General features: G+C 45.1%; 3 protein-coding genes across 5 annotated transcripts in view; 2 read left to right on the top strand and 1 right to left on the bottom strand.

Moving 5' to 3' along the window:
* Window positions 1-5,212: 5,212 nt before the first annotated feature.
* Window positions 5,213-10,598, top strand: LOC102779822 (prostaglandin reductase 1-like). Of its 2 annotated transcripts, XM_006809625.3 has the most exons (9): window positions 5,213-5,277; window positions 6,725-6,850; window positions 6,966-7,011; window positions 7,136-7,195; window positions 8,419-8,586; window positions 8,889-9,162; window positions 9,243-9,348; window positions 9,694-9,812; window positions 9,901-10,598. In XM_006809625.3, the coding sequence occupies exons 2-9, from the start codon at window positions 6,745-6,747 to the stop codon at window positions 10,009-10,011; spliced, it is 990 nt and encodes a 329-aa protein (XP_006809688.2). In that variant the 5' UTR covers window positions 5,213-5,277; window positions 6,725-6,744; the 3' UTR covers window positions 10,012-10,598. The 2 variants fall into 2 exon arrangements, with proteins under 2 accessions (XP_006809688.2, XP_035772285.2); XM_035916392.2 differs by lacking the exons at window positions 5,213-5,277; window positions 7,136-7,195 and having other exon boundaries at window positions 6,686-6,850.
* A 3,835-nt stretch (window positions 10,599-14,433) lies between these two features.
* On the top strand, window positions 14,434-18,648 carry txnb (thioredoxin b). Its single transcript, XM_006809626.3, has 5 exons — window positions 14,434-14,575; window positions 15,889-15,993; window positions 16,195-16,260; window positions 17,944-18,009; window positions 18,284-18,648. The coding sequence occupies exons 1-5, from the start codon at window positions 14,552-14,554 to the stop codon at window positions 18,344-18,346; spliced, it is 324 nt and encodes a 107-aa protein (XP_006809689.2). The 5' UTR covers window positions 14,434-14,551; the 3' UTR covers window positions 18,347-18,648.
* Window positions 18,642-18,984, bottom strand: part of svep1 (sushi, von Willebrand factor type A, EGF and pentraxin domain containing 1) — a 115,545-nt gene continuing 115,202 nt past the window's right edge. For both annotated transcript variants that reach the window (XM_087836801.1, XM_087836791.1), the window contains one exon: window positions 18,642-18,946. In XM_087836801.1, coding sequence (XP_087692927.1) covers window positions 18,916-18,946 — 31 coding nt within the window. In that variant the 3' untranslated portion in view covers window positions 18,642-18,915. The remainder of the gene's footprint in view (window positions 18,947-18,984) is intronic.

An 18,984-nucleotide genomic window follows, 5' to 3' on the forward strand; every position in this document is an offset into this window, starting at 1 on the left:
TGGTTTTAATTTTCCACTCCAGTATGAACACCCATCCCTCAACCCAAGGATCGCCACAACATAACCTAACAGACCTACACCTTAGTTCACAGATTCACTTTGTCTAGGGTGCATTTCTGAGATTTCACACAACCCAGGATTCAGATCATGAATACATAATGAGCTTGGATTTACAATATTATAAATGAAATGTGCTCTATTTGGAAGCAGCCGGCCACTCCCCTTTCGACGGCTTGTGTGTGAGACTTTAAATCATCAAACTGTAAATTTTAAATTGTTATTGATCCCTTTACCTCTAGTCCTAAAGTGTGTATTTATTTTCTTACTCTTCTTATATTTATTGTTTGTTTATTTGCACTGCTGTAACTGGAGCCTCGTCGTCTCGTCTCTCTATATACTGGACTGTAGCGGAGATGACAGTAAAGTTTACTTTGACTTCAGCAGCGAGCAGACGCACTGAGGGCTCTCGCGCTCACTTTTCGTGTAAAGAATTTCGAAAAAACACTGGTGCAAATTATAAGTCTGTATCATGATGTCTGGTGTTTTCGTGTTTGTTGGTTTGTTTTTATTTTGTTTTATTTTGCAAGTTGGTTATTAGATGCTGCTCCAGCCGGTCAGAAAATCCCCCGCCGCCCCGCCCTCTCCTCCCTGTGCCGCAAGCAGCAGGGCGCCCTTACTCCCAGCAAATGGGCGATAGAAAACCGATCGGTGCTTATGCCATTCCCAATATGCGCTAGCTGACGTCTGGGCAGCATGAGTACGAGCATTTTTTTTTTTTTTTGCCGATGCCGGTGATGCCGTCCCCACCACGATGCCGCCCCGGGCAACGGCCCGTGTCGCCCGTATCTAAAACCGCTACTGATAGTAATCATCCACTATTTTTAGTTGCAGATGATAAAGGATTCAGAAATCATACAGGCCCATATGACAGAGAATGTGCATCTTCTTTTTGTTTTAATATTTTAATTTATATTTAATTGTGTTGTGGTTTGCAGTGTTTTGTGTTGTTTCACGTTAAATTTGTTTAAAAGGAAAAAGAGACCAAAAAGGCCCAGATGGCCAAGTTCAGGGGGCCGACAGCGCAGGAGGCCAAAACAGTTCAGTTCCGGAGGCTGACCATGCGAATGGCAGTGGCAGTGGGGCAGGTCCGGAGGCCGGCCACGCAGTAGGCAGTGGCGTGGAAACAGTTCTGGGGCCAACCGTGCGAACGGCGACGGCGAGGAAGCAGTTCTGGAGGCCGACCGTGCGGACGGCGACGGCGGTGAGGAAGCAGTTCTGGGGGCCGACCGTGCGGACGGCGGCGGCGGCGAGGAAGCAGTTCTGGGGGCCGACCGTGCGGACGGCGGCGGCGGCGAGGAAGCAGTTCTGGGGGCCGACCGTGCGGACGGCGGCGGCGGCGAGGAAGCAGTTCTGGGGGCCGACCGTGCGGACGGCGGCGAGGAAGCAGTTCTGGGGGCCGACCGTGCGGACGGCGGCGAGGAAGCAGTTCTGGAGGCCGACCGTGCGGACGGCGACGGCGGCGGGAATGCAAGTCCGGGGGCCGGCCACGGTGACGAAGATGCCCAACAGTTGAGGCGGCAGTTGGGGACCTGAAGGCTGCGTGGCCTTCGCAGCACCAGACGAGACGGAAGCTGAGGCTGGACCAGACGAGACGGAAGCTGAAGCTGGACCAGGCGACGGCGTGGGTGGAGACACTGACGCTGGACCAGGCGACGGCGTGGGTGGAGACACTGACGCTGGACCAGGCGACGGCGTGGGTGGAGACACTGACGCTGGACCAGGCGACGGCGTGGGTGGAGACCCTGAAGCTGGACCAGGCGACGGCGTGGGTGGAGCTGAGACCGGACCAGGCGACGGCGAAGGCGGAGCTGAGGCAGGACCAGACGAAGGCGAAGGCGGAGCTGAGGCAGGACCAGACGAAGGCGGAGCTGAGGCAGGACCAGACGAAGGCGGAGCTGGACCAGGACCTGGACCAAACGAAGGCGGAGCTGGACCAGGACCAAACGAAGGCGGAGCTGGACCAGGACCAGGACCAGACGAAGACAGAGCTGGACCAGACGAAGGCGGACCAGGACCAGGACCAGACGAAGACGAAGACGAAGACGGAGCTGGACCAGGACCAGACGAAGCAGATGAGGCAGAGGCCGGACCAGGCGACGGCGAAGTTGATGGTGGTGAAGCCGGACCAGGCGACGGCGAAGTTGATGGTGGTGAAGCCGGACCAGGAGACGGCAAAGTTGATGGTGGTGAAGCCGGACCAGGCGACGGCAAAGTTGATGGTGGTGGAGACTCCGAGGCTGCAGCTGGCGTGGGTGGAGACTCCGAGGCTGCAGCTGGCGGCAGCGTGGAAGCCGGAGACGGAGGCGCTGCAGCAGGCGGCGGCGTGGACGAAACAGTGGATGCGGCCGCTGGTGGAGCAGCTGGTGGCTGGACGGGCTCCTCGGGCCCTCCAGCTGGCGAAGCAGGAAGCTGGCTAGGTTCTCCTGAACCTCCAGCTGACGAAGCAGGAAGCTGGCTAGGTTCTCCTGAACCTCCAGCTGACGAGTCTTGGGACTGGACGGGCTCCTCGGGCCCTCCAGCTGACGAGTCTTGGGACTGGACGGGCTCCTCGGGCCCCCCAGCAAAAACAGTCTCAGAACCAGTGGGCACTGGAGCCCCTGGCACACACAGGACAGAACCAGCAGGTGCGGGGACCCCTGGCAGGGACAGAACAGAACCAGCAGGTGCGGGGACCTCTGGCAGAGACGGAACAGAACCAGCAGGTGCGGAGACCTCTGGCAGAGACGGAACAGAACCAGCAGGTGCGGAGACCTCTGGCAGAGACGGAACAGAACCAGCAGGTGCGGGGACCCCTGGCAGAGACAGAACAGAACCAGCAGGTGCGGGGACCCCTGGCAGAGACAGAACAGAACCAGCAGGTGCGGAGACCCCTGGCAGAGACGGAACAGAACCAGCAGGTGCGGGGACCCCTGGCAGAGACGGAACAGAACCAGCAGGTGCGGAGACCTCTGGCAGAGACGGAACAGAACCAGCAGGTGCAGGGACCTCTGGCGGGCGCAGAACAGAACCAGCAGGTGCGGAGACCTCTGGCAGAGACGGAACAGAACCAGCAGGTGCAGGGACCTCTGGCGGGCGCAGAACAGAACCAGCAGGTGCGGAGACCTCTGGCAGAGACGGAACAGAACCAGCAGGTGCAGGGACCTCTGGCGGGCGCAGAACAGAACCAGCAGGTGCGGGGACCTCTGGTGGGCGCAGAACAGACGGCAGCTGCGCGGAGCACCGACCCTGCTCAGGCAGCGACAGCCGGGTGCAGTCCTCAGCTGGGTTCTTAGCCTCCAGGGGTCCAGAGTCTGCTGGGGGCCGAAACCCAGCCTCTGGGGAGGCCCTGGAGCAAGTAACAGTCTCTAAACTAGCCAGCTGTTGAGGAACGGTTGCCTTCTTAACGTGTTTGGCTCTCTGCAAAACGTACGTACTAGAAACAGAGTCCTGTGCAGCTGGACGAGCTTGCGGCTGTGCAGCTAAACGAGCTAAAGACAGCTGAGCAGGAGAATGAACAGGCAACAAACAGTTCTTCTTGTCATCTGCTGCACAAAACAAAGCCCCTGAATAAACTGTCCCACAGTCCAAAACAGAAAAAGTGTCCTTCTCACTCACCACAGCCTGCAGTGCTATAGTCCTAATATCAGGCTGTGGGGTGACGCGTCGACGGCGCGATCGTCGCCTCCTCCCTGCGGACGGCTCCGGCGGGCCGGGCAAAACCTCCGGCGGGCCGGGCAAAACCTCCGGCGGGCCGGGCAAAACCTCCGGCGGGCCGGGCAAAACCTCCGGCGGGAGAAGCTGACGTGGCTGTTCCGGGGCGGCCGTAGTCCGCTGCTGCTGGACAAAGTCTGTGGATTCCCGAGCTTGCACCACCTCCCGGGCTTTATGCAGGTCGTGAATTAAGTCCGAAAATCCCCTGACCTGGTGGAGATAGGGATTTCCATCCAGAATAGCCTCAATGGCATTTATCCCCACAACCTTCGCTCGTGCGTTGGAGGTGTGGGTTACCCAGTCCACCAGGCGCAGGGCGCGTGTGAGGTCGCTCTCCCCGGACAAAGCTGCTGGATCCATCTTGTGGTCGCGTCGTACTGTCACGGCTGGGGAGGCAGTCGTGTGGAGGGTGAGAAAGGAGGATCCAATGGCAGACAATGGTGGAGGTGCAAGTGGGTTTTATTTACAGTGCAAATAACAGAAGTGAGGGCAGGACAGAACATAAACCTAAACTGAGTGAAACTAACAAACAAACCTGGAACATAAGGTCAGTGGGAGAAACTCGGAGATGGCAGAACAGAGAGACGTAGAGAAACCTAGGGAATGAACACAGACGACGCGACAAGAAGCACAGGCAGACACCAACTATAAATACACACACCAGGTAATCAGGAAATGGCACACAGGAGGGCAACACAGCTGGGAGGAATCAGGGCTGACGGGACAGGGGAAATGTAAACTGAACATACTCACATCAGACAGAGACCTTCACAATAAAACAGGAAACTCAGACACGAGGAACCAAACAAGACACAGAACTAAACAGACAGCTTCACAAACAGGTGGGGTGACACGATAGACAGACAGAGACACAGACGCAGACTCAAAGGCAGACCGAATATAACACATAGAACTCAAACAATAATAATCATCATCATAATAAACTAGAAAATGATAATAAACTAAAAGCGCTGGGTCACCGACCCAGGACCATGACAACACGTAAAAACTAAGAAGCACGTACAAACTCAGAATCACGTTAGGGTTAGGGTAAATGAATTTTTTTTTAATTATTTGAATAAATATGAGTGCTTGTCTATAAATACACAAACAATACGCACATGCTTTCAATTGTGTAATTTAAGTGATCTGGGTAGCTCTGTTTTGGAAGTTCAGTTAACACTAGAAATGTGTTTTGGAGTTTGTATATGCTTTAGAGTTTGTACGTGCTTTGTCTCTAGGGGCCATATATAAACATATATAAATAAAACCACTTTTTTTTTTACATTAGTAATTCCTTTTCTGCATAATTTTATATTATTGTTAATGATTAAATACTTAAAGCAACAAAACAACCTGAAGAGCCGGTTCGGAGCCGAAAGAGCCGGCTCTTTTTAGTGAGTCGAGCCGAAAGAGCCGGATCTCTAAAAAGAGCCGGAAATCCCATCACTACTATGCTGAGCAAACCTGGATGCAGCAGGAGAAGCTTCAGCTCAAGAGATTATTGTTTGATTCTACACTGATTTGGTGAGTAAATATTTACTCTTATTCAAACTGTTTTTGTGCCTTTACTCAGTTTATAAACTTGCTAGCTGGCCAGTGTTAGCCTAGCTTTCATATCACTAATACACTGATTGCATGCTGCTGCCTCTCAGCTCATGTTACTTAAAAATTAACCCTACAGCTTTAAAAACCTTTAAAAATCTAGTTTGGCTTCATATTTGAAGATAAAGTTATTAGCTTGTCCTTCTAAAGAAAAAACAAGGTAGCTTGTGTTAAATAGAAACACTGCCACATGCTTTATCTGGTCATTGGCCTTATTAGAAACTTGTCAAGTAATCTTAACTTAGTTTTTTTGAGGCAAGTTAGGCAAGTTCTGGGTAGGGCTGGGCCACATCCTACCATTCATGGTAATACCAGTATAATGTTAGGCAATGATTAGATAATAAAATGTCGTGATAGAATATGGGTAAAACGCGAATGCGCAGTGCCTTTGTTTTCATACGCACATGGCGGAAAAAGCATGGCGGCGACGGAGAATGAGAAGGGCGAAAGCGGATCGTTGAATGAAACGGATGAACCAGAATTGGTTTGTAAAAATGCTGCAACTTCAGTGGTGTGGAACTGGTTTGGCTTTTGTCCGTCAGATACACAACAAAGAACAATTTTTGGTAGAGCATGCAAGTGGGCCGTCGTTATTACCGTACCGATCTGTCAAAAATGTTTTAGTACGACTTTAGTACGACGAGCTACAAACCCGCACCGCTTGATGGATTGTCGGAGCATTACTGCTACCGTAGTCGGGAACCTCGTGGAGTGATACATACTGTGCTTCAACATAATAGTACCACATTGTGTGTGTATAACCTCTTTATAAGTTTTGCAGATATTATACATGGTTATGCTGAGGATATGTTGGCCAATTTCCATTGGAAATGCCTTTCGGTTAAACTGTCAGCAAGGAATTTGCATTTACACTGTTAAATGTTTATATAACTTTAATGCACGTAAAAAAGCTGCTTGTTTAAGTGAAAATACATTGATGTTTTTTTTGCACTAATAAAAGTTGTGGAGTTGTAAAGTATCACTTTAAAGCCTTTGCCTAAAGTGTTTGGAAAAAATTAGTAGAAGACATCAACTCTTCTTCTGTGTTTTTTTCCTCGTTATTGTTGTTAATGCAACTTAAAGAAAGGGAGACAAAGGTGAGGTTTTCAGGGCACCAGAGAAAGTTTTTGGCGGACTGTAAACCATCAATGGTGGATAATATGCTGACGTGAAGTCTGGAAAAATAAAGGTAGTACGGTACTACTACTAGTACCACATGCACAGTATTACACCGAGTAAATGTGTAATAAAAAATAGTTATTCTTTAACTTTTTCATTGAACTTGTATTTGCACAGTTCTGGATGACACAGCACTTTTGCATTTCTGTCCTTTGAGTTTGATAACACTAAAGGAAAATCTTTTTTGCAGCTGCCATAAAGAGAAAAATCATGGTCAAAGCTAAGTCATGGGTAATGACTAAGTATTTTGATGGCTTCCCAAAGAAAAGCGACTTTGGGTTGAAGGTGGAGGAACTCCCTGAGCCCAAAGATGGAGGTAAGGCGAGTTTGTTTCTTCTCTTTACTCATGGCTTGAGCAGGAATGCATGCTCTTTAGTGTTTGTTAAAAATTAAACACGTAGCGCTTTAAATGTGTGCGCTTCTGTTCGCAGAGGTGCTACTGGAAGCGGTGTTTCTCAGTGTTGACCCATACATGAGGTGGGAAGAGAATAGAACAACTTATTTCAGTTATTTTCATTATAATTAAGACTTCTGATGAAAATACTTTGTTGTTCTGAAAAGCTAAAACATATCCTCTTTAACACATTGCTGGTCTCAACAGGTTGTTCAGCAAAATCAGCATGAATGAGGGAGATGTGATGATTGGAAGTCAAGTAGCCAAGTACGAAACATAAATGGTAAAATGGGCTGTATTTGTATAGCGCTTAGTCCCTAAGGACCCCAAAGCGCTTTACACTACATTCAGTCATCCACACATTCACACACTGGTGACAGCAAGCTACACTGTAGCCACAGCCGCCCTGGAGCGCACTGACAGAGGCGAGGCTGCCAGACACTGGTGCCACCGGGCCCTCTGACCACCACCAGTAGGCAACGGGTGAAGTGTCTTGCCCAAGGACACAACGACAGAGACTGTCCAAGCCGGGGCTCGAACCAGCAATTTCCGATTACAAGAAGAATTGCCAACTCTTGCCACGATCACGCACACACTAACGGTCGGAAACACCTTTTATCTGTTGTGATGTGATTCTGATTTGTACTGAAAAATGAAACAGTGATCATCTGCTGTTTATTACCAAAGCTATGTAGAGGCTCTACATAGATTCAGTGCAGAAGCATAGATCGGGTAAAGAGTTCAGAAAAACTCTGTTTGAGCAAAACGCTGGTGAACTGATTTGCAGTTCTACACTGATTAAAGCAGTCAGTTAAAAACAGTGGACTAACAAAAACAAAGGAACTACTACAGAGCACATTACCGCAGCTGTCATCCATTTTCAATAATATTTGCTTACAGTTTTTGATGATTGAACCTAAAGTGAATGTAGATAAGTGCTCAGATTCATTTTAGTGTGGCTGTTGAGTAAATTGCACTTTAACCTGATGACCTTCTTTAGCAACACTTGCCAAATTCTTTCTTTGTACTCAATGTACCTGCCACTGGGACGACCTTCAAGACAAACACAATAAGTCCGACTGCAGTACCTTCACAGTCCACCAGGGGTGCTTGGTCCACACTTTGGGAATCACTGCTGTGGGCTATTTCCAAAAACAAGGCTGCCCTCTATTGGCCAGGAAAAAGAATACAACATTAAGGCACTGGCTTTATTTTCAGACCTGGAATTTACATCTGTCTTTTTAGAGGCTATGATAGACAGACTTGACAGATATCTTATAATAAAAGATCTATAGATATTAAAAAATGTTCCTGTTACTGTCTTTTGGGTATAAACTGTTTCTTACACCCAGACAGTATAAACACTATGTGTATAGAGTCATACTGTCTATACTCTAGTGTCAGTGAATCCCAGAGCTTTAGCTCAGACTGAGGTGACCACAGCTGACCAATCACTTGGTTGACAGATGCTTTTATTTTCTTTCCTTTAGAGTGATCCAGAGTAAAAATCCAGCGTTTCCTGTGGGAAGCCACGTTGTGAGTAACAGCGGGTGGAGAACCCACACACTCAGTGATGGGAACGGCCTCACTCCCATCCTGCCTGAGTGGCCTAAAGATGTGTCCCTGTCTCTGGCTCTGGGTGCCATCGGGATGCCCGGGTAAGACAGATTTAAGTAACCTGCATGGATCATATGAATTTAGCATTTTAAAGTTCATTTGCTCTTAGTTCACAGCTAAAAGTGCTAATAGACAACAGAGTTAGTAATAAGCAGAAGTAGCCTTTTAAGAAAAAGTAGGAATTTCCAGTTGTTTTCTCTTGCTTGTGAGCTAAAGTCATTGTACATGCACTAATTAATTACCATTTTTTTAAAAACGTAATTAGAGTTTATATGAAGCCCAAAGAGTTTTAAGTCCAAAATGAATCAAAACAGCTGGATTTACTGTTTCTGTCTCTCTGCAGAGTGACGGCTGTTTATGGGATAGAAGATGTGTTGGGACTCCAGAAGGGTGAGACCCTGCTGGTGAACGCTGCAGCTGGAGCGGTGGGCTCCGTGGTGGGACAGATCGCCAAGATCAAGGGCTGTAAGGTGGTGGGCTCGGCAGGCTCTGATGCCAAAGTGGCTTACCTCAAAGAGCTGGGATTTGATGAGGTCTTCAACTACAAAACTGTGGGTTCCCTGGAGGAGGCTCTGAGGAAGGCTTCACCTGAAGGATACGATTGCTTCTTTGAAAACGTGAGCAGTGGTGGTGCAGTTTCAAGCTTGCATGTAATATTTAATCACTGCTGAGCTCTTCTCTCGATCTTTGATTTTAGGTGGGAGGCCCTTCTTCATTCATTGTCCTGCAGCAGATGAAGAACTTTGGAAGAATAGCTGTGTGTGGAAGTATCTCCACCTACAATGATAGTGAACCCCAGACAGGTGTGTCACTGCCCTAATTTACTTTTTATTTTCAAAACTCTTGAAGGTTTTCTGACTTTACCTTCAGACAGGATCTGCACCACAGCACGAGGAATATACATTTAAAGTGGTACTGCAAGAGGAAATCCTTCAAGTTTTAACAACCTTTCCATATTAGTGAAATTCAGTCAACACACCCACAGGAATGTCTCAAGTATTAATGCCTTTTTCCACTAGAGGGAGCTGCTGCACTGCTGAAGATCCCTAATAGCTGTGGCGCCGCTAACACAGTCAAAGACATAAATTGTTGTTTCCTTGGAGTTTAAGTTAAAGTCATATTTTTATTTTGAACTATCTTTGTTTTAGGGCCGTACCCCTATTCCATTATGATCATCAAGGAACTGAAGATGGAGGGCTTCTTGATAACCAGGTGGCAGCACAAGCACCCTGAAACCCTTAGGAGACTCTTGGCATGGGTGAAAGAGGTTAGTTATTTAGTTTTTATGATGTTGGATGATTTCCTTTAAGTAAACAAATACACTTATTTGTGATCCGTTTATTGTGTGTGCACAGGGCAAACTGCAGTGTCGGGAGCACGTCACAAAAGGCTTTGAAAACATGCCGGCTGCTTTTATGGGGATGATGCGGGGAGAAAACATCGGCAAGGCCGTCATCGCAGTCTGAAGAGAAACAAGAGTTCAATGCAAGAGAGTCAGCATTATTAATAACTAGGGATGGGTACTGGTATCCGGTGCCATCATGGCACCGGTTCTGTCATAAACGGTAGTAACCAGACCGAAAAGCAGCGCACATTTCGGTGCTTTATTTCGGTGCTTTTTTTCCCTGAGATGTGATACACTTTAGATTCTAGTCAATCATTTTACCTTTGCGAGTGTAGTAGGCGGGCCCAGGTACGTACGTTCTTTTAGAGCAGAGCTACAGATTAAAAATGCCCAAGGCGAAGCGGTCAAAAGTCTGGCTGTACTTCACAGCAAAATATGCAAACTCAGCAGCCTGCAACAAGTGCTTTAAGCTGATACTGTGATACTGTCAAAGGAGGTCACACTTTAAATCCGATGAAACACCTGGCGACGCATAGCGTTTTTTTTAAAAGCCGAAAAATGCTCTGTATTTGATAGCTTGCTGCGAGACCTCACACCGAGCGCATCTACTGCGGGTGTGGTGCCTGTTATCGGACCCGGAGTTAGCAACATCCCCCAAAAACCCAAAGAGGAGAGTCCTGGCCCCTAGCCCTGCCAGTGTAGCAGAAATGATGAGGATGATGGCAGCAGCAGCCGTTCTTCTCTGCGTGCGTAGCTTAATGTTGTTCGTGTATAATTTACGTTGAGTACGCTAACCACGTTATTACATTAATGCAGTAAGGTGAACTAGCAAACACTGTCGTAGTTACATGCGGCTGTCTTCTTGTTTGATGGCAGATACTCCCTTCACCCTGGCCAAAAAGGCTAAAATGACCAAATAAAAAGTGGAAAACAGCTAAACATGAGAGGTTTTTGGATAAAGTTTTTGTTTTTTCCATTGTTTAAGCACTGCTTCCAGCCAAGAGTGATACCATATATGCCCTATAGCTGCAGAAAAGGCTAACATTGTTATCTTTTTACAAAAAAAAACAGCTGAACATGAGAGGTTTTTGGACCAATTTTGTGTTCTCCATTCTTTAAGCACCGGTTTGAGCACCGTTTAAGCACCGGCACCATTTCAAAAGTACCGGTTTGGCACCGGTATCGGATAAAACCTAAACGATACCCATCCCTACTAATAACTGATATAATTTTAAACAAAATTACATATGAATGACAGATTTAGTAATAAATTGTTATATTCACAATAAGCCACTGTGGTTTAGTCTGTTTTATAGCGATTGACTGTGAGACTTATAACAACAAATGATAAATGCACCCTGAAACACCAGCAGTGGTTGTTTAACTTGTTAGGTTTTGGTGATTTGCACAGTGCTGCCATCCTCATCGTCGAGGAGAAAGTGCGTCGCAGAAGGCAGTTTTGCTGATGAAGAGAGAAAGAGTTGATGGCTCTGTGCACAGGATTCTTATTCTGTTACGTAAGCAAATCCCAGGGTAAGACGTGGAGCTCTGTAGCTGCTGCATTCATTCATCATTCCATGTGCTCATGTTTTAGACTGCAATTACTCCTGTTTGATCAGGAAACAGGCTGTATTTTTAGATGGCCATTAGAATTTCATAAGGTTGTGTTGAGGGTGAGCTCCATGGTTACACATGCTGCTGTAAATCTGTTATAGTCATTTATAGTACCAGGACTCTGTACACCTACAGGGCTAAGAGTTTTCTATACATCTGGGGGTCCTAGTCCTATATAGGCAACTGCCAAAACACTAATGAGTAACGGCACTCCGAAGAGAAGCAGTACTTTACAGTACTATACACAGTAGCGGTTTTAGATACGGGCGACACGGGCAGTTGCCCGGGGCGGCATCGTGGTGGGGGGCGGCATCACGGGCATCGGTAAAAAAAAATTTTGCTTGTACTCATGCTGCCCCGACATCATGCGAGCCCATATTGGGAATGGCATAGGCACCGATCGCCCATGGGAGTAAGGGCGCCCTCCGTTTGCGAGGTGCGCCTGCTGCTTGCGGCACAGGGATGAGAGGGCGGGGCGACGGGGGATTCTCTGGCTGGCTGGAGCAGCAAAAATTACCAACTCTCAAAATAAAACAAAAATAAAAACAAACAACAAACACGAAAACACCAGACATCATGATACAGACTTATAATTTGCACCAATGTTTTTTCAAAATATATACACGAAAAGTGAGCGTAAGAGCCCTCGGTGCGCCTGCTCGCTGCTGAAGTCAAAGTAAACTTTATTGTCATCTCCACTACATACAGTCCAGTATATAGAGAGACGAGACGACGAGGCTCCAGTTACAGCAGTCCAAATAAACAAACAATAAATATTTAAGAGTAAAAAAATAAATATACACTTTAGGACTCGGGGTAAAGGGATCAATAACAATTTAAAATGTATATTTTATATTTTGTTTATTTAAAGTCTCACACACAACCCGTTTTTAAACTCTAAAAAAAGAGAAAAGAAGAGGAGTGTAGCGACTTCCACAGTCGCTAGAGGCCGGGGATTGAGCCTGTCTATTTGCCTGTCAACTTTATGCAGTAATGCCAGAGGTGGAATTGCTTGCTTGTTTATTAAAGTGCTTGAAAAGTTTACAGAGCAATGTGATCGGCTCGCGATTCAAACTCTTAAAACATCACAGGCTCTAATGCAACAAGGGGAAACTCGTTGTGCTGCGGTCAACAAAAACTACGGCTACCCAGCCCTCCTCTCTGTCAAAATCAAACCAGTGAAAGACAGACTGACAACGCCCTCTTAATGTCAACGCTAGCACCCACGTGACTCCCGTTACACATCACCATAGCAACCAAACAAATAAAAACCCAGTGATCCTTAAAATTCAATACATTTAATTATGGCTCCTACAAGGAGGAACGAGCAAAAGACACAGGTAAGCAGATGTGTCATTGGATAATGGCAGGTCATGTATCCTAAAACATTAAGAATCAGAATACTTTCTTAATCCCTAAGGAAATTATTTGGGTTACAGTTCCTCCAAGAAGAAAATGTAAAAATAGTAACAGTAACAGACTAAACTCCAAACAATAATATAATATTAATTAGTCAGTGTCAATTGTTGATTTGTCCTGTTCTTATTGTATGACGAAGTATGATGTCTGTTTAGTAGCCGTTTGCATACTATGCATACTCTCTCCCTCTTCATATGTATGTGTGTGTGTGTGTGTGTGTGGGGGGGGGGGGGGGGGGGGGCGCGCCAGAGGGGGTGTTCGCCCAGGGCGCCTAACAGGCTAGGACCGCCACTGACTATACACCAGTCACAAAAATTATACAGATGTGGTAAAACACATTAAATTGATACACAAAAAAACTGTTAGCACCACCAAATATTTTCTGAATACAGAGAAATTTTGATGCGAAATAAAACATGTTATTTGCCTCACATCCTGATATTATCATCATTACAGGTTAATGTATTTATTCAGACGGTTAGTGTGTGCGTGTCTCAAATAAATGGTCAGTTATGAGAAGTCTCGTAAGAAGTTACTTTGTGGCGCTGAAAGCTCCTCACCTGTGAGGCCATCTGGAACGAGTTTAATGGGAAATCGCTGAGGAATGCAAATGTTTATATTTCCATACCAAAGTGCACAAGACTCACTGTTGCTACTTAACATTTAGTGCCTGGATTGGGGAAAAAATCGAAATGTAAATGTAGTTGTAAAGCCAACGTGTTTTTGCTCTGTCTTTCTGCACACGCACGCACATATAGAAATAATACTCAGAGGTTACATCGATACATCCAGGGAAAAAAACAACCCAACTCTATTGTTGTGACGTGGTGACGTAATGACGAAAGATCATGTACGGGGCGTTACCTCCCGGTATTACGACAGTGAATTTGAGCTACGCAGACTCAGTCACTTACGGTAAAGCTGGAATTTGTCAAGTCATCCTGACTTTCTTTGGTCAACCTTCGTTATTACAGTGAAACAGCAAAATTCAAGTACTACAAATATTTAAACATATAACAGTTACCAAGCTCTATAAATAAATCCAATAATGCTTGTATAAATCACATATAATAAAAAAAATTCTATATTAAATGTAAAACTTTTTTAGAAGTAGCCTACCAATAATTGTCTAAATACAAACATACAAAACTGTAAACACGACTTTTTTGTTGTATATTCGGTCTGATTCATCTTTTAGAAAAAAGGAAGAAACAACATTTGTGACATATGTAAAGAAAATGAATGTCGAATAGCGGCTCTCTCACACCCTTTTAGGTAAAACCGTTCCTTTCAAAATAAACGTATTCATTGGGGGGAAAGCGGTTTGAATACTCGATACTACACAAAAACAAACTATATATTAAGATAAATTCTGTGACGAACTAAAGTATATTTTAAGGCGTTTTACAGACACGGCAAAGCCAACGCTTTAGTCGCTCAAACCTTGACCGAAACCTTGATTGGCTCTTATTTTGTAAATCACTGTACAGCGACTTCCGTTTGACCGGCCTTTTGACGGCTAACTGCACGCGCCTGTCATTAAAAGCGCGGCGTGTCGGCTTAAAATAGGGTATTCGGAAACTTGGTAGCTAGTTGTGTTCTCTGAGGCTTGTTCATCGGACGTTAGTATGGTTCGCGAAGTGAAAAACCTGGTAAGTTTGTTTACGCTGCTTTCTGCACTTTCGTTTCCTTTTTCAAATGCCGTTTTTACTGTCTTTTCACGCTCCGTGCTGTTTTTGCCGGAGCCGCGCGCATGTTTCCCTCTCGTGATTCATTCTCCATGTTAGCTGAGGCCATCTTGTGGAATTTTGTGGCGTTAGCTTACGAAGTTCAGCATCGTTTTGGATTAAACCACTCTGTGTGTGACACATCTATAGTAAGCGTGTATCGTTGCTTCTCTGATCGCTAGAATAACTGTAAATGGATACAGCTAACCTTCACTGTGAGTCTGCCGCACCCTTCCATCTTGTAGCGAGACGCGCACTCAGCGCTAGCAAAACTAGGGGAAAGTAAACAAAACTGTCGGTCACCTGAGTCGATTCTGACTTAAACCACGCTGCTTTAGCGTGAACTACGCCGCATTAAGGGGTAGATAGTCCGGGGATAAGATGCTAAGGGCTGCTAGCACCCGTAACAGCTCGGAGCTATCAAAGTGCTGGACAGCGTGTTCCCTGGGTGCTGCAGGATGGGTGGGTGTGGACGGCTGTTTGCTTTTCTCTCAGCCAGGACATTGCACTTTAGTGTTTATAGCCGCTGTTGGTGCCATGATTGCTTCGGAAGTGAACGGAGAGCGAGTTGTAAAGTATCAGGACAAGTGTTTTTATGGCTTCAAATCATGAATGCATCATGTTTGTTTGTTTGTTTTTTATGGTGAAAACGCCACAAATAAACTCTTACAGAGAAATGTGAGGAAGCATCAGAAAACAGCACTGCTATACTGGTCGATAAAGAGTTAGAAAGTGAAGCATGAGAAACGAGAATCCCCACTTTTATTTAACACTCTACCTTTGTATTGTATACAGTCGTCAGGGTTTCATTTGCCGCGGCATAAAATACATTCAAGTGTATGGAATAACAGGAAATAAATTTCTGTAATGTGGCTTTAGCTCTATATACAGACTGATCAGTTTTGCACGCAAAGGCACTAAACAAAAGGCCCCAAAACCTCCTGATGTGTATCAGTTGCTTCTGGTTTAAACCCTCAAGTAATGTGGTCATGTTTCAGCATACTAAAGTCTAAATTTACCAAACTGAAAGAGTGTTGTGCTGAAATCTGGATCCCGTGTGTTAAAACGGCAACAGGCAGTGTTACGAGGGGAGCGGACAGCAACGCTTAAACAAAACTGCATTTTTATTTATTTTTTAAAAATCTGAAATGTAGCTTTTTAGCTGTGGTAGTCTGGTAAAATATACTTGTGGCATGTTTGAAAGCATGTATGGTTTTTGTTTCTTTTTTCTTCTATAGGAAGAGTTCCAGAGCATCCTGAAGGAAGCTGGAGACAAGCTGGTGGTGGTGGACTTCACAGCCACATGGTGCGGCCCCTGCAAACAGATTGCCCCACTGTTTGCTGTAAGTGGTGTGAACACAAATGCAAACCCTTGGTTGCTTCTTAAACACTTGTATTTGTGCGAAGCAGGAAAATGTATTTCACTTAGAAAACTCCATGGCAATTAAGTGGAAACAGAAGACTTAGATTGTTGGAAATTTAACCTGCACCAGTTACATTCTGTACATGCGTTTTGGTCAACTCACTGATTTCCTCTATTGCAGCTAATGGCGGCTGATGACGATAACAAGAACGTGATTTTCCTGAAGGTGGACGTCGATGAGGCAGAGGTAAGCCTGAGTTGGACTCTTTGGGTTTTTTAAAATAATAATTTAATGAACTTTTCCACTTTCACATCAAACCCAAGACATATTTGAGCCTATGCCAGGAATCTGTGGTGACATAATCTTAGTGGGAGAGTTATGAAGCACCTTGTTTGTACAGGTTTGTAGTTTTGACCTGGTGTGAGTCATTGTGAGCCATATACACAATCCGCTTCACCAGGAACCACAGCTGGCTCGTGTAACAACACACCACGGTGCACAGGTTTTTCTAACCACAGCAACCTTTGCTTGATAATTGTTATAAACAGTAACTGCGTTGTTATGGAGGGATTACAGCTTCTGGTAGGGTGGTGTATTGCAGCCACATGCGGTAACCCTCTGACACACATGCTGACTCAAGGCCTGCGTTTACACATGCAGGGTGCTTCAGCCTCTGGCCAGACTCCATGTAGTGTCTGATCTGTGAAGCTGTAAACATGAGCCTTTGATGCCACGTTGGACCTGTTAAGCTGGAAAACATTATTATTATTTTTTTTTATGGCTAGTTTTAAATGAGGTCCCAGTTTTATTTATCTACTCCTGGCTTTGTAATGTTAAAGCAGGTATCCAAAGCAAGCACCATTTACTTTCCAATGAAACCTTCTGTTTGCAAATCAGAAGAAAGCTGACTTGAACAGAGCTAAATTAGTTTGAGACAGTTGGGCGATCTGAGGCGCTACAACAAAGCTCAGTTTAAAGAAAAAAATCATGCTAAGCTAGTCCGGTTCTCCAGCAATAAAAATATGGAGCTGGAAACGAGCATAACTGTCAATCTTCAATAAACCTTTCATTGTTAATTAATCTGACCTCTAAAATGTTTGGAGCAGATACACTGGAGCCCCTTTTTCATTAGTACCTCCTCGGCACGGTTCACCACGGTTTTCACAAGGTCGCTTTTTTAGTACCTTCTCGCTCAGGGTTCCAATCGATCCTAGCACGACGTCGTGACACTGCATGTCACCGCTTGGCTGGTGAGTCATGAGAGCGTCTCATTCACGAAAATTAAAACCACTATTTTTGAAACCCGGCAACAAGGGAAATGGCTACAAAAACAACGCTGTGATCCCTGAGTCTGACGAAAAGCAACAGACCAAGCAGCAGGTATATTCTTGCTGCGATGGCTGCCTTTTTTGTAGCGTTCATGTCGCATATTATGCCGTGGGATGCTCTGATGCGTTGCTATGATGACAACAACGCACTTTAGGTAGTGCCACGACCGCCAATTGATCAGAGTTGAATGGAAACGGGGCTTAGAAGTGCTGATGACCTTTTTAAAACAGAAGTAATTGAAATGGATCCAATTTAAATTTCAGTGAAGCTGTAAATACTTTGGCTCGTGAGAAACGTTGTCACCTGCGTGTGACTTTGTTTTCATGATCCAAATCATTAACCAGCATAGGTTTCTAGGTCCGTAAAACGAGTCACAGACCACAGTCGTAAACAAACCTTGCCGTTTGTTGTAGTTTAAGTCTGTAAAAGTCAAATTAAGAGTAATTTTTTCCAGAGGTGAAACGGGCAAAGCAGGCAGGCTGAGTCTCTGGCACTCTGTAGTGAATTTGTTTTCATGTTTTGGCCTGAACTGTCCACATGTGGGGAGACATTAATATTTATGACAGTCGGTTCATCTGATGTTTTTGCTTTGTCTTTCAGGATGTGAGCTCATCTTGTGGAATCAACTGCATGCCCACCTTCCACTTTTACAAGAAGAACCAGAAGGTAAGTCGGAGTGTTTTCAAGTGTTTCTTTTTGGCTAATTCACAGACCAGCTCAGAAAAACAGCTTTAATTTGTGCTGAAATCACTCTCTCCTCTTTGTTTTTGGAACTGTTAGTACAAACGCTTACATTTAAATCTGCTAAAAGCTAGTTGCTAAATCAGCTGGCTGGAGACTGTTTAATATGACTTAATGGTTTTCCTCTTTTTGCCAATGAAGATTGCTCAGTAAATGGAAAAATGTGAATGTTTAATGATTTTTAACCCTCTTCTTTCAGATAGACGAGTTCTCTGGTGCCAACGTAGAGACGCTAAAGGATAAAGTAATGAAGCTGAGATAAGAAGTCCAGTTGACACACCCATGTTGTAAAAGGAGGAGGAAAAATGCCTCACAGTAGAAGCTGTTACCCTCTGTACATTCCTCATATCTATGAAGTCTATCCCAAACAGGCAATAATATATCCACATATCCCATAATAGTTTAGTTTGTCTGTGTTAACAACAGGGTGAAATATGAAGCCGATCACTACTTTAATTCTGTTTTTGTTTTTTTTTGTTTTTTTAATGATGATGGCTTTGCTCCTGAACTCCTTTGTATGTTAATGTGCTCGACAGGTGGTTTTAATAAATGAACTGCAATTAACTCAACAGGCTTTGATGGTATTTTATGCTTTAATAAAAATGTGAGAATAGTTTACACATATACAATGGACCATCACAGCAATAGTTTGTACACATCGTACAAGTATATAGCAGCATATGTTTAATACTGTTGAGTCTCTATATGAAAAAATACAGCTTTATCTTACAAAATCGTTCTTGCTTTGCGGAGAGATGAGTGAATCGTTTACGAGTGTTGGTTGACTATACAAGGATCATAACGTGATTCACACAGAGCCGAGTGGAAACTTTAGAAATGATAAGGTCCTGGCTTCCTCTTCCTGCAAAAGGAAGAAACAGTCGTTAGCTGTAGAAACGC

Source organism: Neolamprologus brichardi, chromosome 3, assembly GCF_056152115.1.
Source record: "Neolamprologus brichardi isolate AB-2024 chromosome 3, ASM5615211v1, whole genome shotgun sequence".
NCBI classification, from domain to species: Eukaryota; Metazoa; Chordata; class Actinopteri; order Cichliformes; family Cichlidae; genus Neolamprologus; species Neolamprologus brichardi.

Coding starts and splice junctions, on each gene's coding strand:
- txnb (XM_006809626.3), top strand. CDS start 14,552: ATGGTTCGCGAAGTGAAAAACCTG. Junction 16,261..17,943: donor TGGACGTCGATGAGGCAGAG/GTAAGCCTGAGT, acceptor TTTGTCTTTCAG/GATGTGAGCTCATCTTGTGG. Junction 18,010..18,283: donor TTTACAAGAAGAACCAGAAG/GTAAGTCGGAGT, acceptor CTCTTCTTTCAG/ATAGACGAGTTCTCTGGTGC.
- LOC102779822 (XM_006809625.3), top strand. CDS start 6,745: ATGGTCAAAGCTAAGTCATGGGTAATGACTAAGTATTTTGATGGCTTC. Junction 8,587..8,888: donor GGTGCCATCGGGATGCCCGG/GTAAGACAGATT, acceptor GTCTCTCTGCAG/AGTGACGGCTGTTTATGGGA. Junction 9,349..9,693: donor TGATAGTGAACCCCAGACAG/GTGTGTCACTGC, acceptor TCTTTGTTTTAG/GGCCGTACCCCTATTCCATT.